This window comes from Tribolium castaneum, chromosome 3, assembly GCF_031307605.1.
Source record: "Tribolium castaneum strain GA2 chromosome 3, icTriCast1.1, whole genome shotgun sequence".
Lineage (NCBI taxonomy): Eukaryota > Metazoa > Arthropoda > Insecta > Coleoptera > Tenebrionidae > Tribolium > Tribolium castaneum.
Window position 1 is genome coordinate 11580036 of NC_087396.1, and position 18674 is coordinate 11598709.

General features: G+C 35.7%; 3 protein-coding genes across 5 annotated transcripts in view; 2 read left to right on the forward strand and 1 right to left on the reverse strand.

Annotated features, from left to right (window-relative positions):
• The first annotated feature begins 3089 nt into the window (after positions 1–3089).
• Positions 3090–4947, forward strand: mRpL9 (mitochondrial ribosomal protein L9). Of its 2 annotated transcripts, XR_001575222.2 has the most exons (5): positions 3090–3269; positions 3314–3637; positions 3690–3954; positions 4001–4399; positions 4496–4700. XR_001575222.2 is itself a non-coding variant. In XM_969835.4 (4 exons), exons 1-4 carry the CDS (start codon positions 3180–3182, stop codon positions 4655–4657), a joined length of 777 nt encoding a protein of 258 aa, XP_974928.2. In that variant the 5' UTR covers positions 3091–3179; the 3' UTR covers positions 4658–4947. The 2 variants fall into 2 exon arrangements, 1 of the variants encoding a protein (XP_974928.2); XM_969835.4 differs by lacking the exon at positions 4001–4399 and having other exon boundaries at positions 3091–3269; positions 3690–3890; positions 4496–4947.
• Positions 4642–6027, reverse strand: LOC663812 (uncharacterized protein). The gene is made up of 4 exons (XM_969847.3): positions 5685–6027; positions 5475–5639; positions 4952–5413; positions 4642–4899 (listed from the first exon to the last, which is right to left on the reverse strand). Exons 1-4 carry the CDS (start codon positions 5862–5864, stop codon positions 4675–4677), a joined length of 1032 nt encoding a protein of 343 aa, XP_974940.1. The 5' UTR covers positions 5865–6027; the 3' UTR covers positions 4642–4674.
• A 1744-nt stretch (positions 6028–7771) lies between these two features.
• Ppn (Papilin) overlaps positions 7772–18674 on the forward strand; it is a 29833-nt gene continuing 18930 nt past the window's right edge. For both annotated transcript variants that reach the window (XM_008198194.3, XM_064355552.1), the window contains exon 1: positions 7772–7911. In XM_008198194.3, coding sequence (XP_008196416.2) covers positions 7883–7911 — 29 coding nt within the window. In that variant the 5' untranslated portion in view covers positions 7772–7882. The remainder of the gene's footprint in view (positions 7912–18674) is intronic.

Genomic DNA, 18674 nt, shown 5'->3' on the forward strand with positions numbered 1-18674 from the left:
TCGAAATTGAATCGTTATAATTACCTGGATACCTTCCACCCCGGTACGAGATCAACTCACCAACTCGGAACGAATTGCTTCCTCAAGACGAATCCACCAACAAGCGCCGCTCCGGCTCAAACCGACAAGAAAAACGCCGCCAAGTTTCCTTAATTATCATTTTCACAGATACTATCGTACAATAAATTTTAATAATAGGAATTGCTTATCGCACACAGAACTTTGCGAGAGATGCGCTCAAAAACGGGAAAATCACCGCGGACGGCGCTTGAACACGCACAAAAGGGTTGACGCCTACACTTACTCTTCACAGAAAGTTTATCAAGTTCGATTTTTTTAATCACTGCAAACCCTTTCGAGTTTAAAGAACTGTCTATGCAGAAAGTTTGGCCCAAAAATCTCCAGTTTTCGTTATCATTATCAACAAAAGTTGATTTTCATTAGCTCTTAAGTTTTTAGTTTTAAGTTAAGTGTGTTGTTGTTATTAAATCATTGTCAATTCCATCTTTCAGTGTCGCTTCCAAGAATTTGAACGAGTTACAAGCCTGATGAAGTTCATTATAAAACGAAACGTTGCAACTCGTTTTATTTAGAACATTTTAAAAAAGCTGTTTTATCGTCGTTAAATTTTATTCCAATTAAGTTTTCATGTAAATCTTTTTAAGCATTTGCTTCTTTAATAATAATAATAAGTGTTTAAAAATAAAGCAAATTATTTCACTTCACGATATTGGTTATTAGCATATTTTTTTTATTTATTGTTACCTAATACTTAAATAAATCCGTAGGTGTCTCTACAATAAGTTACTAATTTCAAACTTAGTTTTTCTGTTTTTAAAGAGAAACCATGATGTATGACAAAATGGCAAGTTCGAGTAGTTGCAGATTTACCAACAAAAAAATCATTTACTAGTAACCGACTCTTCTGAAGGCTTTTATTTACAGCTTTGTCACAAAAGTGACAAAATTTGTGCCTTTAAAATACAAGCACTAAGGCTCTGCACAAAGAAGAGACCAACTGATTTTAAAAGAAATAAGGAACAAAATTTAACAAAAGATTTGAGAACGAACCTAAGAAAGATAAAAGTTTTGAAAAAAAAAGTGGCACCAAAATAAAAAAACTATAAGAAAGAAAATTGAAACTAAAATGAAGTGCTGAAAAGCGATCCTAAAGAAGAGGAAGAGCATAAAATAAATGATTTTGTACCAAAAAGTAGAAGAACTATGATAATACTGAAGAAACTAATGACGATGATGATAAAAGTGACTAAGCTCTGCCAGATGAATTACGAAAAAAGATTTGTTGAAAAATTAAAAAAATAAAGAGAAAATACACAAAAAATCACAAAAGATACCTTTATTATTCCATTTCTGAATTCGTTTACAAGCAAACGAATTAAATCTGCAGGCCGTCGTAAAAGATTACCACCGATTTGAAGGTATGAATAAAGATTGTAAATAGATTTTATTGAAAGATTCTTTCATGCCGAAAATAAATAATTTCAAAGATTATTATAAAAATTTGCTAAAATTAATATATTTTTTTTAATTACAAAAGTGACTACATATTCATTCTTTATTTCTTTCTTTTTTGTCATAAAGCAGACCCATCATTAATTAGACATTAGCTTAACGGAAATTGGCTTAGTTTGAAAAAATTTACTTTGCAAAAACAGCATTTGGAGCATGTTATTAAAATACTCTAGTTCAAATCTGAATTTGGACAAAAAAATAATCGTGAAATAATAGGACCACTGATCTAAAAATTCGTAATAATCACTTTGAGATTCCATAGTTGGAAGCCTCATTTGCTGGTGTCGCGAGTCTGATTTGAGTGTGTATATTTAACAGTTACTCAAACGCATTTGCATTTTACAATAGATTTCTTGTTGTCCGGTAATGACAGCTTAGAAAATGTTATCTATTGAACATCTGGTAGTCGAGGACCAAAAACTTCCAAGAATTAGTTAGAGCCAACCGAGGGCTTTCATATCGAAGCTCTGGGAACGGATGGTGAAGAATGGCATGTCCGTGATTCACCCCGAGCCGAAATAAATGGCATATTTGAAGTCCGGCCGGCATTGCTAGAAATAGCAGCCGCCGCCAAGGCATACACTAGCACTCGAACAAATTTCCATGTTAATGAGTGTCGGACGGTGTTGGAGCACCGGGCACACTAATTACTGCATAAATATGCGTCGCATCGATTGTATAAAGTTTAAATTTTAATTTAGTCGGCTCGCTTTGTGTTCGACTGAAATATGCCTCTCTACTGAGAGCTAGTTATACTGAATATTGTTGAGCAGCGCATTAAGGCCCGTATGTCTCGGTCTGTATCTTAGTGCATCCGACCAAATAGAGCCGCCAAATGAGCAGCACCAGACCCATCGACGTGCCCCATCTGGCCGCCTCTTCCCATTACTGCGTTATTGTATTCTCTGCCAATAAATAATATTCTTTATATGACGCGGGATGTGGAGTTCTGAGGAATGCTCGGGCTATATACCTCCGTTTTAAATCTACATTTTCGGCTTTCAATTATTCGAGGGATTTGGGATTTCTAATTAAGTCCATCTGTTTCTTAATTGCGACGTGCTTGTCGGTTTTATTTTTTCCCTTCTTCGCTCGAAATAATTCATCTTTGGCTCTAATGGACCTGCGGTCGTAAATGAGATCGCGGTTTAGCACAGGGCTTGAGGTCATTCCAGGCATTTTTTCAGCCATCGCTGAGAATTCCAAATGTGGTCGACTCCTGCTGGGCACATTCTCAAACGACGCCTCCAATTTTTATTATTGGTGCTTACAAATTCCGAACCGTCTTTGAATATTTTCACCTTGAATCATAAGCCGTCGCGCGGCCATAACTTACCAAATGCCGAACTCCACCAACCACTTTGCAGCAAATAAGTTTAATATTTTAGGCAATTTATGTGCAGTAAACTAGTAAGTGAGCATTTATGGCCTCAAAACGCACATTTTTTAAAAACTACCGCCAAATATTGTTGTTCGTCGTAATGACGCAAGCGGCAGCACGGTCCAGTAACCTTTTTAGGTTACCACAGTTACAGAAATCTGTAACCGTGATTGCTCCACTGGCTTCAGTTTCGCCAATATAACAAAATAAAAGCTCCAGTTTTTATAGGTTATCCTTAATTATAAAATTTGATTATTGTAAAGACATGTGGAAGGCTTTAATGAAACTTGGACCGCCTTTGGCAAAAAGTGATGTTTTGTTGTCGAGCGAACACCTCTTGCACCAACAATTGAGGGTGATTTTAGTTTAGTTTTTGCCCAATTTAACCTCAATTTCTAGACAACTTTTGTGGTAAAACGCCGCATAAAGCCCTTTCTGGCTAAACAAGGAGAGCCGCCAAAAAAACTAAAAACCAGACATTACCTCTATGATCTTGTCAAGAATACTAATGTTGAAAAAAAGTCAGATATAGAAGTCATTTTAACTTCTTTTGTGGAGGATTTGGGAAATATGGGTGATAAAGTAACGGTTCGGCCAAATTATGCTTACTATCACCTTCTATTGCCTGGTCTGGCTGTTTACGCAACGCCCGAAAATGAGGCTAAATATAAAAACACAGAAACTACGAACGTGAGACATTTCAGTTCTCCACGAGCTTTGCATGTAAGCTTTCACTGTGTAGCTTTTCGGCAAAATATCAAGGCTGTTATTTTAGGTCATCAAAGCATTATCCAGAATATCTTTGTCCATCATTATGAATAAAGATTCACCTTGGACTCTTCAGCCTTGGCATGTTAAAACTTCATTTAGAAAATGCGGTTTTATTGTACCAGAGTATGCAATAACAATGCCGAAGCGGGAAATCAAAGGACCTAATTTGGATCTTGAAGGGAAAGAATTTTATATAATCGTCACTGTAAGGGAGTTTTAATAGTAGTTTTTTCGAAATCGTTCAAAAAGTCTACATAGCGTGCACGCTTGTAATGTTGGTTGCATAGAACTTCAAATTTTAATGCGTTTTTTCAGAAAAATTGATATCGGACGTAATAACCTGACCACTAAATCTTTTTTTTCATTGGTGCAGTTATTCCAAAAATTCATATAAAATTATTTGTGAAGAAGGCACAAGCTGTGCCTGTAAAATGCTGTCAACAAGCGGTAACGAGTTGCGTTAGAAATAGAAAATACAACACAACAATCCAATTTTATCGCTTGGCGGTAAAGAGGAAAAAATAAAAATAAAACTTATCTTTATGGCAGTTTGTATCAAGATAATAAAAAATAAAACAAAATCAATACAATATGTCAATATTACAAAGTATTTAACATATTGTAGATGAAAACAAGCACTTACCTTTATGGCTACCTTCTGCTACAGTTGAAAAATTAAAAATAAAATAAATTAATTAATAAAACAAAAACCAAGTATGTTACAAATAATTTGATACAAAACACTTTAGCGAAATTTTTACTTCGTTATAAAATCTTCGACTTATGTTGTAATACACTGATCTGTTACAGGTAAATAAGATGGAAACGGTCAAAGTCAGATGCCAAATCCGCCACTGGAGTACCGACATAACTAACAGATTACCATACAATGAGGAATTTTGGAAGAAGCCTACCGAATTATTATTTGCTGACGATGAATTAGCAAAAGTAGAAACTACAAAAATCGATTAACTTTATTTAGAATAAAATTACAATTTCTTGTTTTTATCAGAAACTGTGTATTTGTCATATGTCTTTGTTGGATCATAAGGTTCCCACCTACTAGCAGGAAAGATATGTTTGTTTCTCTCATACCAACTTCTCAGCAGAACCTTCCCAGCGTGTGACTCTTCCTTTTCAATTGAAGCGTCACTTACCAATCTGACGTCATCGTGGACATCAAACTGGAAAAGTGGCCCACTTTTGCCACGTGCCTACAATAGTCTTTGTAAATTTTTTCTTAATAAATCGTTTAAAATGAATTACTTTTGTTACAATAAAATCGTAGAAGGTGTAATGATGAGGTAGGATTAAGTCTTCTTTCACATACATGAGCTGATCGGCCATTACCGTTTTCAGCTCAGAAAATTCGCGCCGCAATAATTCTAAAACCTTTTGCAAGAACTGGTAAATTGAGTTACCCTTCTTCACTCTGACCGTTCTTCTGTGCCCTGAGCCGTCCCAGTAACTAAACGTGATATCAATTTCCTCCTCTTTGAGTTTTTGTTGCTGTTCCGCCCATTTTTGTCTTAACTCTTCTCTCAATCTGTTTTCTTCCTCTTCACGTTCCCGGTCTGGCAGAAAGCTGGTGTCAACGTTTGGATCCTTTTTGATCTTTTTTGTAATTTTCGGAGCATCCTCAGCTTCTCTCTTCCAGGGCTTGTTATCAACTTCCTCACTTTCGTCATCACATTCTTCCTCGTCCAAGTTGAATGAAAGTGCTTGAATCTACAACAGTAACTGCCTCACTTTATTTTTCGTCTGTTCGAATAATCAAATCCAGACGTACCTGTTTCTTCTGCTTGTTTTTCTCAGCAAGTTTCGCTTCAAGTTGTCTTTGCTTCTCGCGTTCTTTTTCGGCTTGTTTTTGGGCCAGTTTTTTTTCGCGCTCTTTTACTATGTTCTCCTGCTTGGCTTTCATCTCATCCAGAGTGACCAAGCCGATTGTTGAGCTCTAAAAATTGGTTTCAAAAATCTCGTTTTTTGAAAACTTGAGTACCTTTAATTGTTGTTCCACTGCATCGTAATGAGTGGCGAATTTATTTTCAATGTTATTTAATTTCAAATCTTCTTCTATTCGTTTCTTGCGAAGCTCTAAGTCTTGCATTTCCTTCTCGCGTTTCTTCATTAGTTGCATGGCTCTACCAGCTTCGCTGGCAGCCCCCTTGTAGTGTGCCATTTGGAAAAGTGCCAAAAAAACTGCTTATACAAGAAATAAACGATGTGCCAAACTATTATTCCTCAATTTGTACGATTTTTCCACAAAAACAGCAATTGAAAGCTTCTAGAAAAACAGCAAAACCACTAACCATCTTACACAACTGTCAAACAAAGCAATAGACCTACTGTGCATGAATTATTTTTCCTAAACGGTTAAATATACAGTGGACCAAGCTTAATAACTGACGTACAACTTACAACAGAACAGTTGAACAACTTTAATAAAAACTATGTAACCATCAATACAGTTCCATATTATGTGTAACATAAATAACTTATCAAAGCTGCGTTCATATAAAGTTTTTAAAAAAATTCTTTCACTTAAAATGTTAAAATATACACGTTAAAATGGCAAAACTAGCAGTTTTACTAGTTATTGAGTTATTGCTTCTTTTTTAAAAGCCCGTTTATAAAAATCTCTGTTAAAATTTAACTCTCGTTAAAAGTTAACAACGTTAATGGATCAATTAATTTGCTTCAATTTGGTGACGTGATTAATTAATCACGTATTTAACTGCAAATTATATTAATGACGCTTACATAAACCGACCCTAAATGATCTGATTTTAAAAACTGTTTAGAATAGTATTTTAAATTACATAAGAATCTACTTGTTTCAATGTATTATGCAAGTTAATGCAAATTAAAAACATAAAGAGTCGGATAATTTAATCCACAATTAAGTGTCTGATTAACTGATTACATGACCAATTGAACCAAGCAGTATCAGATGCCTTCAACGACGAAATCAACTTTAAACAGCGCAGTAAATTTTAATTGAACTTTCTATAAACCGCCCTTAAATCTTTATAAATAATTTCAAGTAAAAATAATAAATGCTAGAAACAAATCTTAAACGCTACGAATAGCAAACGGCCAATAAAAATAATAAATGTTACATATTCTAAGTTCTAAAAAATTCTTAGTTATTTAACTAAGAAATCATGTGTTTCCTGCAAAAACTATATAAAAACCCATCTCGTTAAAGACCTAAAATGACATAGTGATGTATCATTTTCCTATAGAAAAATTAAAAAACTATTCTATGCTAAGAGGCGGTTCTTTATTTCAAAGCAATTATTTCTTATATTTAATAAATCAAAGAAGGTACTGTATATCGGGTTGCCAACAGCGTCCACATTTCTATTTTCCTCCATCATTGAATTCAATCAAAGAATATTTTTTAAGAATCATGAATGAAACTTGAACCGATTCTGAAAGCGAAGCTTTCCTAAAACCGGATAGCATAATTAATGATAAAACTATTTTTAATTGTTACTGTTGGCGCATCTGACAAAGATAAAACCTACCACTACATATCCGGTGTAGTACGTTTCGAATTAGTCCGTGTTCTAAATAAAAGAATGTAAAGTATTCATGAAATAGGGAAATCAAAAGCAGATTAATTTTACACGAGGTAACGTAGGAGTGGGAAGCTACAATGATAGGAGCTTCCTCTAAACCACTTCCGCTTATCCTCTGTCCCAACTCTTTCTATGAAAAAAATTTCGCAATATTTTTTCTTCGTAAAAATAAATTATTGTAAAAGCTCGTCGGAATTTTACTTTCTTTCCACAAACTATGGAAAAAAATCTTCCTTTAAGCCGCTTGGGCCGTGTTTGTTTACCCCCATAATCTCCTTTTGTTATAAAAACACCTCTCAGCAGCAAGGTGCTAATAGCCGAAGCTTGTCAAAAGTCCTCGAGCTTTGAGCTTGATGATGTTTGCTGATAAGAGCCGATGTTTTGGCCGGCGTGAGAGTGAGGAAGAAATTTGAAGATGCCGACTCTGAAGGGCTCCTTCGTAGTTGCTTTGAACAGAGGGTATAAATAGAGGTTCCAGTACTAGACGGTCCATTCCATCGTGTTGTACTGCGAAAGCGGTACCTCCAAGACGCGTCGCGATCATCTCGCGCCACTTGTGTGTGTTTCAAGTGCAAGATCAAGCTTTCGGAACATTGCCACCAAAAAATAAAGGATGCGTTTGCTCCACAGGCGGCACATTATGTGAGTACTTGCAAAAACAAATTAATCAGTTGTCAGGCTCCCAATGTCTTCATTTAAATATTCATTGCCTTTTCAATTAATTTTGCGAAATGAAATGGGAATTTTTTTATTGGATTTTTAAACATTGAATTACACAAAAAACATGGAGCTAAAACTGATGATTCATTTTACTTTAATTAATTAATTATATACCCACTGAAACAAAAAATCCAGTGGTGAAGCCTCTAATTATAATTTCGGTCATAATTAATTACTGGCATTCGATAATGCGATAATTACATGCCAATGGTTGTTTGGATTAACGAAAATAAAACGTTAGACATTGTAAACAAACAACTTTTAAACGCCTATTCGGCAGAAAACGCAAAAAATTATTTAGAACGAAAGTAGGAATTCCAAAAATAAGTGGGCCCTTATTACCACTTTTTATTATTTTTGAGACACGCTTCATAAAAACTCTTCCTCCGAAGACTTAAGGCATTTCATTTCTTTGAACATGGTAATAAAACGAAGATAAAAATGTTAATGAAGAAAACAATTCATGTGACTAAATAACCTTTATGAAAAATAAAAATCAATAGAAACGCCTGGAAAGCTCTTTATGTGGCCAAAGTCTTGTTCCCAAAATATTTCAATCCAATCTAATGTGAATTATGAACTAAGTGTTTATAACAGGATGACGTGAAGGTCTAACTGTGTTTAATATTATTTGACCATTTATTTTACTTTGATCTACAGTACTGGGAAATCGCTAATAGTTATCTGTTTCATATCAAGTCCATTTATTTAAAATTTCGCATTATAATTACACAGGATCGAAAATGAAAGAAGGATACGGACTGACCTCACTATCCCAATTCCTCAAAATTGACTAATTAACAGTACCGCAGTAAATGTCACTAAGAGTAAATATTGACCAAAATGCAAGATGAAGCAATTTTGAGATCTTTGAGCTTACAGGGAAAGGAAAGACGTAAAAATTGCTCTATTGTCTTGACGTTATCCTTGTAGAAAAAGGACAAAAATCCCCCGAAACTTTCTTTGAAAAAAAGACACGGCGTTAGTTGTAATTACATAAAACAACACTGATGCAACGCTTCTTAGACTTACCACTTTTTGTTTATTTATTCCATTATTGATAATTAGATCATTCCAAATAATTTGCTGCTCTAGTTTATTTACAGGATTAGTCAATCTGAGTATAAATAAACAAAAAGTTTTAAATATTATTTAATAGGAAAATAACGCATCGCTACTTATTAGAGACAGGATATATTTAAGTCATCAAGCGTTTCGGTGGTATTTTATTTCGTGTTTTTGCATGACACTGGCTAGAAATTATTGACTATTATCGTAATTATAATAATTTGAATAAATTCAGCCGTTAGACGTATTCCATCCGAAATTCGTACCGACATTTCCAAATTTCAACATCTTGTTATTCGAAAATTTGAACACGCAAACGATTGACTTTCAGTCGACGAAACCGATTTTTAATATTTATCTCGGATGTAATTACACGACACGACATAATGGCTTTGTGTGTGCGTTATAATATTAATAATAATAATAATAATAATTGCATAATGGTAGCTAGGTGTTAATGTTAAGTGAGATTAACTTTATAAACGACTCGATCATTCGATTTGCAGCAAGTTTTGCATTGTAAATGCTTCCTCGGGACAGGTCCGACGAATAATTGCATAAGATAAATGTGTAATTACAAATTTGATATTCAGAGCCATTAGCTCGGCCTGATTAAAGCAGGGTTGTTAAAACTTATTGGCAAATATTGGCCTAGCCAAGGCCAGTTCCTGCGGTCCGAAACGGTGCGTTTGCGAATTGTATATGCACCAAGCCGGATGATTGATGGTGGTCGTGGTTAGCATTTTTGTTGGCCAAATATTCATTTGCATGCCGTGCAGTGGTTCAACAAACTTCTAATGCAGGCGGTTTACGACCATTTGAGTCGATTCGCTAAGAATAGAGGAACGTGTCTTTCCTGCAACTGAACTGTGTCCGAATTTATCCAGCCAGGCCCTACCGTGGCCTTGGATGTCTGCACCACCATGCAAAAAATCGAGTAACACGACACCATCCGGTGGGGTTCCCCGAACTAGGCGATTCAATGGGGTTAAGACTCTTTGTGCGAGCTTAATTAATCTCCCATGCGGAATTTTTCGGTTTTTGCCAACAATAAAATTATTGCAATTACCAGTGCTGGGCTTGCCCGGGATGGCGGCGTTTAATTGGTTTGCTTTATGGCTAATAAAAGTTTTAGTGCATTTCTTGTCTAGATTTTTGGGACGAGACGCATGTTGATTTTGTTCCATGTATGGTTACCTTGAAGTTGTCGATTCAGTTGGCTTAAAATATTGACACACCTTCGATTTGCGCGAACAAATAGCGTAATAAATAGCGCTTATCAAGATCAAGGTCTAGATAGCCCACAGTGTTTGGTCCAAGTGGAGCAATGCACCTGTACGCTACGGTAGCGACCTTTAATGTTTACGCAAAGCAAACAATTAGATAATGCAATGGCAACGGTAAACCGGCCTTAAGGAGGCTCGTGCCTCCGCGGTGCTAAATAATTCCTGTGTGCCTGGGGATTAGACCCTTCAAGGGACGGCAGAGTGACAGGAGGGATGGGTAGAGGGTTCAAAGGTGTGGCGTTGAGATGTAAAAGAGTCATTAAGGATCTCCGAGCCGCGCTGTAAAATTCACTTAAACATGCCATTGTCTACGCATTACTATCGGGTAATAAGAGGTGATTTGATATGACAGGATAATAATTTATTGTGGTGGATGCGAGGAAAATTGCTCGGCTGGAGAGGTAGACAGCGCGGCTCTGAGCCGTCCTACGAGTCGATAAAATGCACGACGATGACACTTGCAGTGTTTACAAGCCGAATGCTAATAACCTCGACATTATTACGTTCCTAGTCGGACACCAAACCTAACAGTAAAACCTAGCACCAAATGGATATTTCGTAATAGAGACACATTTCTCGCCACGAGGAAAAGCGAAAGCAATGAAAAGTTAGTCAATTTCGAGGTGGCTTATCAAAATTTAAGCAAAATTAAAAATTGAGGGAATTAATTTCCTGTGAGAATTCCTCGACAACGAGTCTGGCTTTTGTAAAATGTTCGAGGAATTTTCAATTTAGCGATTTTTGCAAAACGAGACGTTAACTTGCGAAATTGCTCAGTTGCTTCCGGGTTTGTAACAATTTTTGAAGTGTTTTTTTTGTAAGTAAATTACGAAAGTGGAGTCGAATAAAGTTATGTTAAGTTGAATAGTTTATGATTTACGAGTGGATTTATATACGGATGCAGCGCATTTAAATTGAATTACTACCCAAATGTAAAACAGTGACCGGTCTCTCTGGTCAGCCCATTTTGGGCAATAAATCAGTATCATAATTCTAAACGATATCCTTAAGTTCAGTCTTAACTTCTTAACAAAAAATATTGTATTGTCGAAAAAAAACACATGAATATGAAAACGTTTCATTTTTTTTCTTTATGTGCGAGAGGGATTACTAGGTAAGGTAATTAATCGCCATAACACTTCAGCATACAGGATGACCCAGGGGTGCGTAATCGGTCTATAACTTTTTTATTATTTGAAATATTGCCAAAGCCGCTTTCATTATACGATAGATCGACTTAAAGACAACAAACTAATTTTTTTTATTGTACACAAGATGTTGACTCACAGGGTGGTGAACAAAAGATATATTTTTTATATGGAACACTCTAGATATTTTTGCATAATTAGATTAGACAAAAAAATAATGTTACTTTATATAAACTATTATATAACTCTTTTCGTATCGGAATTATTAAACTTTTCGATATCAAAAAAAATTTTTTTAAATCACTGCGAAGTCGTCTATGAATATTTTCCGACAAATTTGCAACAGAAAATACCCTGTAGTTTTACCACTATTTGACTTTTACTTGAAACACGCAGATAATGTACAGGCTGTGTCAAAACACAAAAAGTTCATTAACTCATTTTTTCAAATATAACACCATGTATTTCTTTACATACATCGATAGCATTTTTTGTATAGCAAATTTGAAAAATTTCTTAAAGTTTTTTTATTCTTTAACACTGTCAAAATTTTCTGTTTTTCTCCTGTGTAAGAAAGTCTTGACAACTGTTTGGCATTTCAATACGAAACGTCAGACTATTTTTAACAAATTTAAAGCAATTTTAAACCTTGTTGAGTCTAATTCGAAGAATAAATATGATAATAATAATAATAATAATAATAATAGGCCTTTATTTAAAGATAAAAGATAAAAAAAATAAAATATAAATATAAATAAATAAATATACAAACTCTGCGGGGGCGAAGTTTAGTCGCAGACTATTAAACTCAACCCCCCAAAAAAAGAAATATAAGAAATATAAAAAACATTATACAATAAGAAAAATAAAACAAGTAATATAAATAACTTCAGAAAGGTACAAATAAAGGTAAAATGTTGTATTGAACTCGTTTTCGTGTAAATCGGTTCATTTATTTCACCTCGTGGATGATAAACCACTCATTATCACTCGACGTTTAAAAATTCACTTTTTTTGTTTTATTATTAATTCTTGATGATAAAATAAGTTATTAAACTTTAAAACTTTTTTGGTTTGGAAATCACAAACCTGAACTGTCAACAATTTTTTATTAAAAAGGCTTGACTTTATTTTTCCGTGGCGAATTTAATATCTTTACTAAATGAGCCATGAGCGCAATTTGGGCAATTTTTCCGCTGATAATTAAATGGAAATACAAATTGCTTATTTATGAGGTCCTCAGCGAGTTAAATTATGCAACATTGAATTAAGTCCTTTTTGTTCCTTTTCCCGTGTATGCACCAGCTTTCTGCATATGCTGCAATAAAAGCACCGAAACCTGTCTCGGGCGTCTATCCTGCAAGCTCGTTTATTACGTTGATTAGACCCTGTGCTATCCGTTGACAGGGCAAACGATTGTCGAGATCGCAACTTAATTTAATCTTCCGGAACCTATTTGTCCGATGCCTACAATTTGGCATTCTTGCCTCGTTAATAAGCGCAGTTGCAGGAATTATGTGCAGTTTCTGGTACATAATTTTCGGATTATTATGTTCGTTTAAAGATTACCATCTTACACGACGGCATCGTAAAGAAATTGCAGCATACTTGTTTAAGTCGCTAACAAGACGAGTAAAGTACTTGAAAGCTTTGGTTGTACACAAAAATAAACGTTAGTGGTTTCTTGACTGATGGGGAACATGGAGCGTTTTTTCGGTAAGAAAAAATAAACAGTTGTATTTTTGAAACGGTGACCGACAAAGAAAGGGCCAGAGGCTGCTTGTTAGTGGCTACCACGGGAGGGAGCAACAATAGAGAAGACCGATACAGACGAGATATGTGCTGAACGCTTCTTCAGATTTGTCTAAGGCGGTAAAAAATGGGAGAGACTACAACTTGCAGATGGCCAGGAATTTTAATGGTTTTCAGAACCCAGAAAGGGTTGTTGACTGCGGACGGCCGAGATTCCGACCAAATTCAGAGCATTGTAATTAATATATCGTTTTCGCTCGCCCTAGGCCCCAAAATGACAATGACTCGAAAAAGCCCAGATTCGAACGCTATTGTCCAAAATAAAATAAATTTTGAAAACTCTCAAGGTCCCCTGCTTATTGGCAAGCGAGTAATTGGAGGTGTAAGTAACCTGTCTATAACGTATGCACGATGACTGCCCTGTAATTTGTACTCTCCGCTTATTGTTCTGTCAGTTTATTTATCATTTCTTTTACTCTCTTTAAGCATCTTCATCATTTTCACGGACATTAATGAACTAAAAATTAATAAGACAATAACTAACGGACTTTGAGCAACAGGTGCACCCCGCGGCTATTTCGTGAAAGTAATTAAAATTATTGTTTAACTCTCGGAAAATATATTCCAGGTGAATGACTCGCACTAGCGAAAAAATCTGCTCCAAGCAGAATCGCAATCTCGAGTCATCTCACTTTCCGAAGAGGTCCTCCAGCTAGACCTTTATTTGGCCACTTGCCGACACATTAAACTGCACTTTTTGGCGTGATTTTTCGCTTTGATGCGCGAGATGATGACATACATCCCGATAATAGGCGGAATGGGGCCCCGGGCCGTAAATATTTAGACAGGGGTGTAATTTCCATGCGTTTTTACGTAAATCATTTATGGCCCCAAGACTGTTTATCGCAAATAAACACCACGGAATTTATTTTAAATTATTTGCGATAAATTTTTATGTTCGAAATGATGCATTTGAAACATATTTAAAAAGAAACCGAAGTGTCAACGTGACCTAGTGATGCATTCTTACGCAAAACGTTTAAATAAACAGCAATTACTAAACTGTTTTAATTTTCGGTGATGGCATGGCAGTAAATTTTTATAAGTAGGTAATAATGTGTGAAAAAATACAACAAATAGATAAAAAATAGTAAATAATCATTTGGGTAACAAACAAGCATCAGAAGGTTTAAAATTTTCTCCCACAAATAGTGGAAAAAGCTGTATTTTATTATTAATGTATCTATTGTTACTTCACTCTAATAAACTAAAGCTTGAAGCTACATAAATACAGTTAAACTTAACTAAACGGGTCTTTGGAATATAGTCAGTTTTGAGAAAAATTCAAAATTCTATTTCAGTTTGACAATTTTTTTTTTAATTATTTTTACGAACAAAATAAAAGCAACAAATTTCGACAAATGACGAATTCAAAGAGTCCATAGATGAAGAACTCGAGTAAGTGATTCCTTAGAACAAAAAAGGGACAAACATTAAACATTTGTCCAGAAATATTTGTCCTAGAGCTAATACAACCTTGTTTAAAAGAACTTACTTCAAGGGTTCCTTTACCAAGCTTTTCAAGATTTAAAAAATTAATAAAAACTTGTTCCAAATCAAAATATGTGCAAGTGTCTCCTCTAATATATTCTTGAAGGGCATAATTTTTGAGATTGAAACTGAATTTTTGAAATCTTAACGATTTTGAAAAGTAGATAAAAAATACATTCGAAGATTATTTTGAGTTAAAGGAAACGTTTTTTCGGAGTTGTTCTTATTTTTTGAGGAAGGCTCATCATTATTCAGTCGCTGCGATCGACATGTTTGTTCTAGTGATTACCTCCATTCGGGCTAATGCCGGTAATTAATAAATTTCGTCGTGTCAGCACGTTTGGACTTGGAAAACCGTGTCTGGGCTCGGTTCAAATTTGTCATGTCATTTTAACGGCAGGATTCAATTAAGACTGTTAGCATTTCCCGTGCGGTGCATCTCGAAAAGATGACCCAGATCGCAGCTTTAGCATTGACCTTAGAAAACGTGCATAATCTCGTACCGCATTTACCATATAAACGCGGAATGAATGAGCTTGGCTACTTTCACATATGTACGATACACCCGACACGAATACGTAATATCATCTTCTGGTGCGATTACTGAATGAAGTGTGACCGTGACCCCCAACCCAGAAAAAACCATCACTCCCTAATTGCAGCTCTCCGTCTTATCGATGGGTTTAATTAGTAATAAAACCAGGCATTCCCTTCGACCATCAAACCAAAAATATCGTAATTAATCCCTGCGTTTTGGTACAATGTAATTACATGGGAGACAGCCGCGTCTCGGGGTACGCAGGCAGTAATTAACAGTAATGGATTGAATTGCCCATAAAAAATCGTTTTGATAAAGCGCGTTCCTAGGCAAATAACCCAAGACAAAGAGCGCTCAAGTTGGCATCCCTGCCTTATAAGGAAGCCAGAACTCCCAGCAAATAACAACAATGTGTTAACCTTCACTTTCGACTGAAGAATCTCTCCAGACACCTGACGCGAGATTAAAATTCCTCCAACCCCGTCCCAGGATAACAATGACAATAGGATTAGCTCTGATAAATGCGTGCCTAGATTAATCGATTTACGTAATTGTGTGGAAGAGCTAGTCATCCAGGACCCTAAATAACGTTATTATGGGCCCTTCATCGAGAGGCCCACGTCACGATAATTGCATCAAAATTGATACTTTCGGTCGTGGACTCTCGATGGGTGGCAAAAACGCGGTTAGATAGCCATCTTGAGACATCTTGAAACTAGCACGATGCAGAAAAGCCGCCAGCTGGGTGCACACATGGTTTCCGGATTTTTACAACTTTGTCCCACGAAGTTTTATTTGTGGAGACTCCCATGTGTTTTACCGGGTTTCTGTGTCTGTGTGTCTTCGGACCCTTGGGAATGACGCGCCGACAGAAAAGGGGTCTAGCATAAACAACCTCCGCAAATCCTAAACCAATTAATTCCACAAGGAGGGTCTACGTGATTGAGTTTAAACTCGGGGCCGATGGTTTAACTCTCTTATCAAGTTTAACACTTATTTACAAATCCCTTCCTAGCTGATATTTTTAAATCATTCAATACGCCATGTGATTGGAGTGAATTAAGCTCTCGAAATGCTCTAAATAAAATGCTATCACTGTATACTTCCTTTTTTATTTTCTAAACCGAAGTGAAAATTATTCAAAACTAAGAATTAGTGTGTGCCGCTGACAATATCAGAATTAAATAGAATTTTTTCCGATTTTTTTACATACTTTTTTGTCACTATAATTTTTACAAAACAAGATCCCAAGAAAGCTGCATACGATTTTACAATTTTTTCTTCAAAAAAATTCCTGTATCCGCTATTGTGCGGGAAAATATTTGTTCATGGATTAATTAATAGTTATTAATAATACGAGAGCGAAAACACAAGCTTAATGCTCAAGGGCTGTCGTTATGCAACGAGCTTATGCGAGTTGCATACCTAGACACCAAATAACTTTAAGCGTTCTCGTGTGAGTGTTTTTCAAAAAAAAATTTCTTTCTATGAGAAGCGTGTTTTAAAATAGTGTTTATAATCTAGGATTCAGATATTAAAAAGAAGGCTTAAATGTTACCAACAGAAGACAAGTTAAAAGTACCTGTAGAAAGTGTATTACGACTTTGTCCCCAAAAAAAAGCGCAGAAAACAAACATGTAACAGCACTTGTTTTTAAATAAATACATAAGCACATAATTAAATAATACAATGCGTTTTTGTATGCGTTTAAGCGTTCGCCTGATGAAGATACAATAAAGGTATCGAAACGTCGCGACGAAATAATAGGTTTTTTCCCGTGTTCTATCTTTGACGAAACAAACGAAATATATTTTCAAGGACAAACAATACAAAATGGAGAATTTGAAAAAAAAAACTTTTCTTTATTGGACAAAACTTTTTATACTATATTTGACGCACATTTGGAAACCGCAAATGGCGCAAAACGCTACATAGTGGAATTTTATTATTGGAAGCGGTCGTAAATTTGCCGTAAATATTGTTGGTAATAAAGCTCTAAATGATAGTTACGCCACATCCCGGAGGAAGTTGCAGAACTTCGACCGGAATTTTTCCAGTCCCCATCACATGCAAAGCCCTGGATCTTCTTTCACCGCAAAAACTCTGACAAATCGTGAGAGCTCCCCGTTGCATAACATGCAACTCGCTGAAGAAAAGTGAAATTTTTCCCGTCCTGAAGTGTTGCTATTTGAAGAGCCGGGAGCGTCTCTGCTTGAATATTTCATGACACTCAAATATTTCATTTTATCTCGTTACGTGATAAATTGCATCGGGCGATTCTACGTGACTCCTTCCTCACTTTGGAGGAATTCAACATTGCCGGGCTATTTCGGTTGAAGGAGGTGTTGATAACGAAAACCAACACCCAAACAACTTAATAGTTGGGCTCTTAACTGCGATTATGTTATTTATACAAGCGTCCATTAGCCCCTAGGTTCGAAATTCGATAGTTGCGGTAATTAATCGGTGGAGAGGTCTAGGGCGAGGTGTAGACGAGACCAAGGATCGGTGGGCTTGATGTGTGGTCCGGCCATCAAGGCTGACTCCACCTAGACATCGTTGGGCCACCACAAGCCACGGATGACTGCTTCGCGGTAATAATCAGCCGAAGTTGCACCGTGACTGACCGTTTTCACAATGTCTAAATTAGAAGAGACTGCCAGAAAAAAACCGACTCAGACCGGCCACAGGCGATTGTTATTAACACCTTTTTCTGCGACGAGGTGGACGAGCTTTTAATAAGCTCGACGAGGAAAAAATCTAATTTTGTTTTATACACCGGCAAAAATTAGATAAGAAAATAAATATCCGTCTGGGTTTACGTCTTAGATTAATTTTGGATTTTTATAAACAAATTTTATTTCGGAGCGATGTGGCGTCTAAACAACCTGTTGGAGGCAGGTTTATTTTATTGTTAACTTTCATTTTTTCGTTTATTGCGGCCGTATAGCCGGCTTAAATAAACAAGCAACTTAAACTTCAAATAAAATGGTTTATAGCCGACGTCATTTTTTGAAACTCAAGAAGATGATCATAGATTTTTATCAATGTTTTCAAACAAAGCACTTAATTTTTGACAAAACCTTAATCTTGAAAGAAAAACACTCAGTACATTAGACTAGGATGTTCTTCCAGGAACCAAAAACACTAACTTCTCACAAAATTAAAATTGAGACTTAAAATTATTTTGTAATTTATGTTTATTGCTTATCGATTTGTTATTAACTAGGAAATTGCGTTTCTAATAATAAATGAAATCCATTTAACTCAAAAATTACACTCACGAACAGACTAATATTTCTATTTTTAATTTCTTCTAATTACCGAGCGAAGGCTGAAATG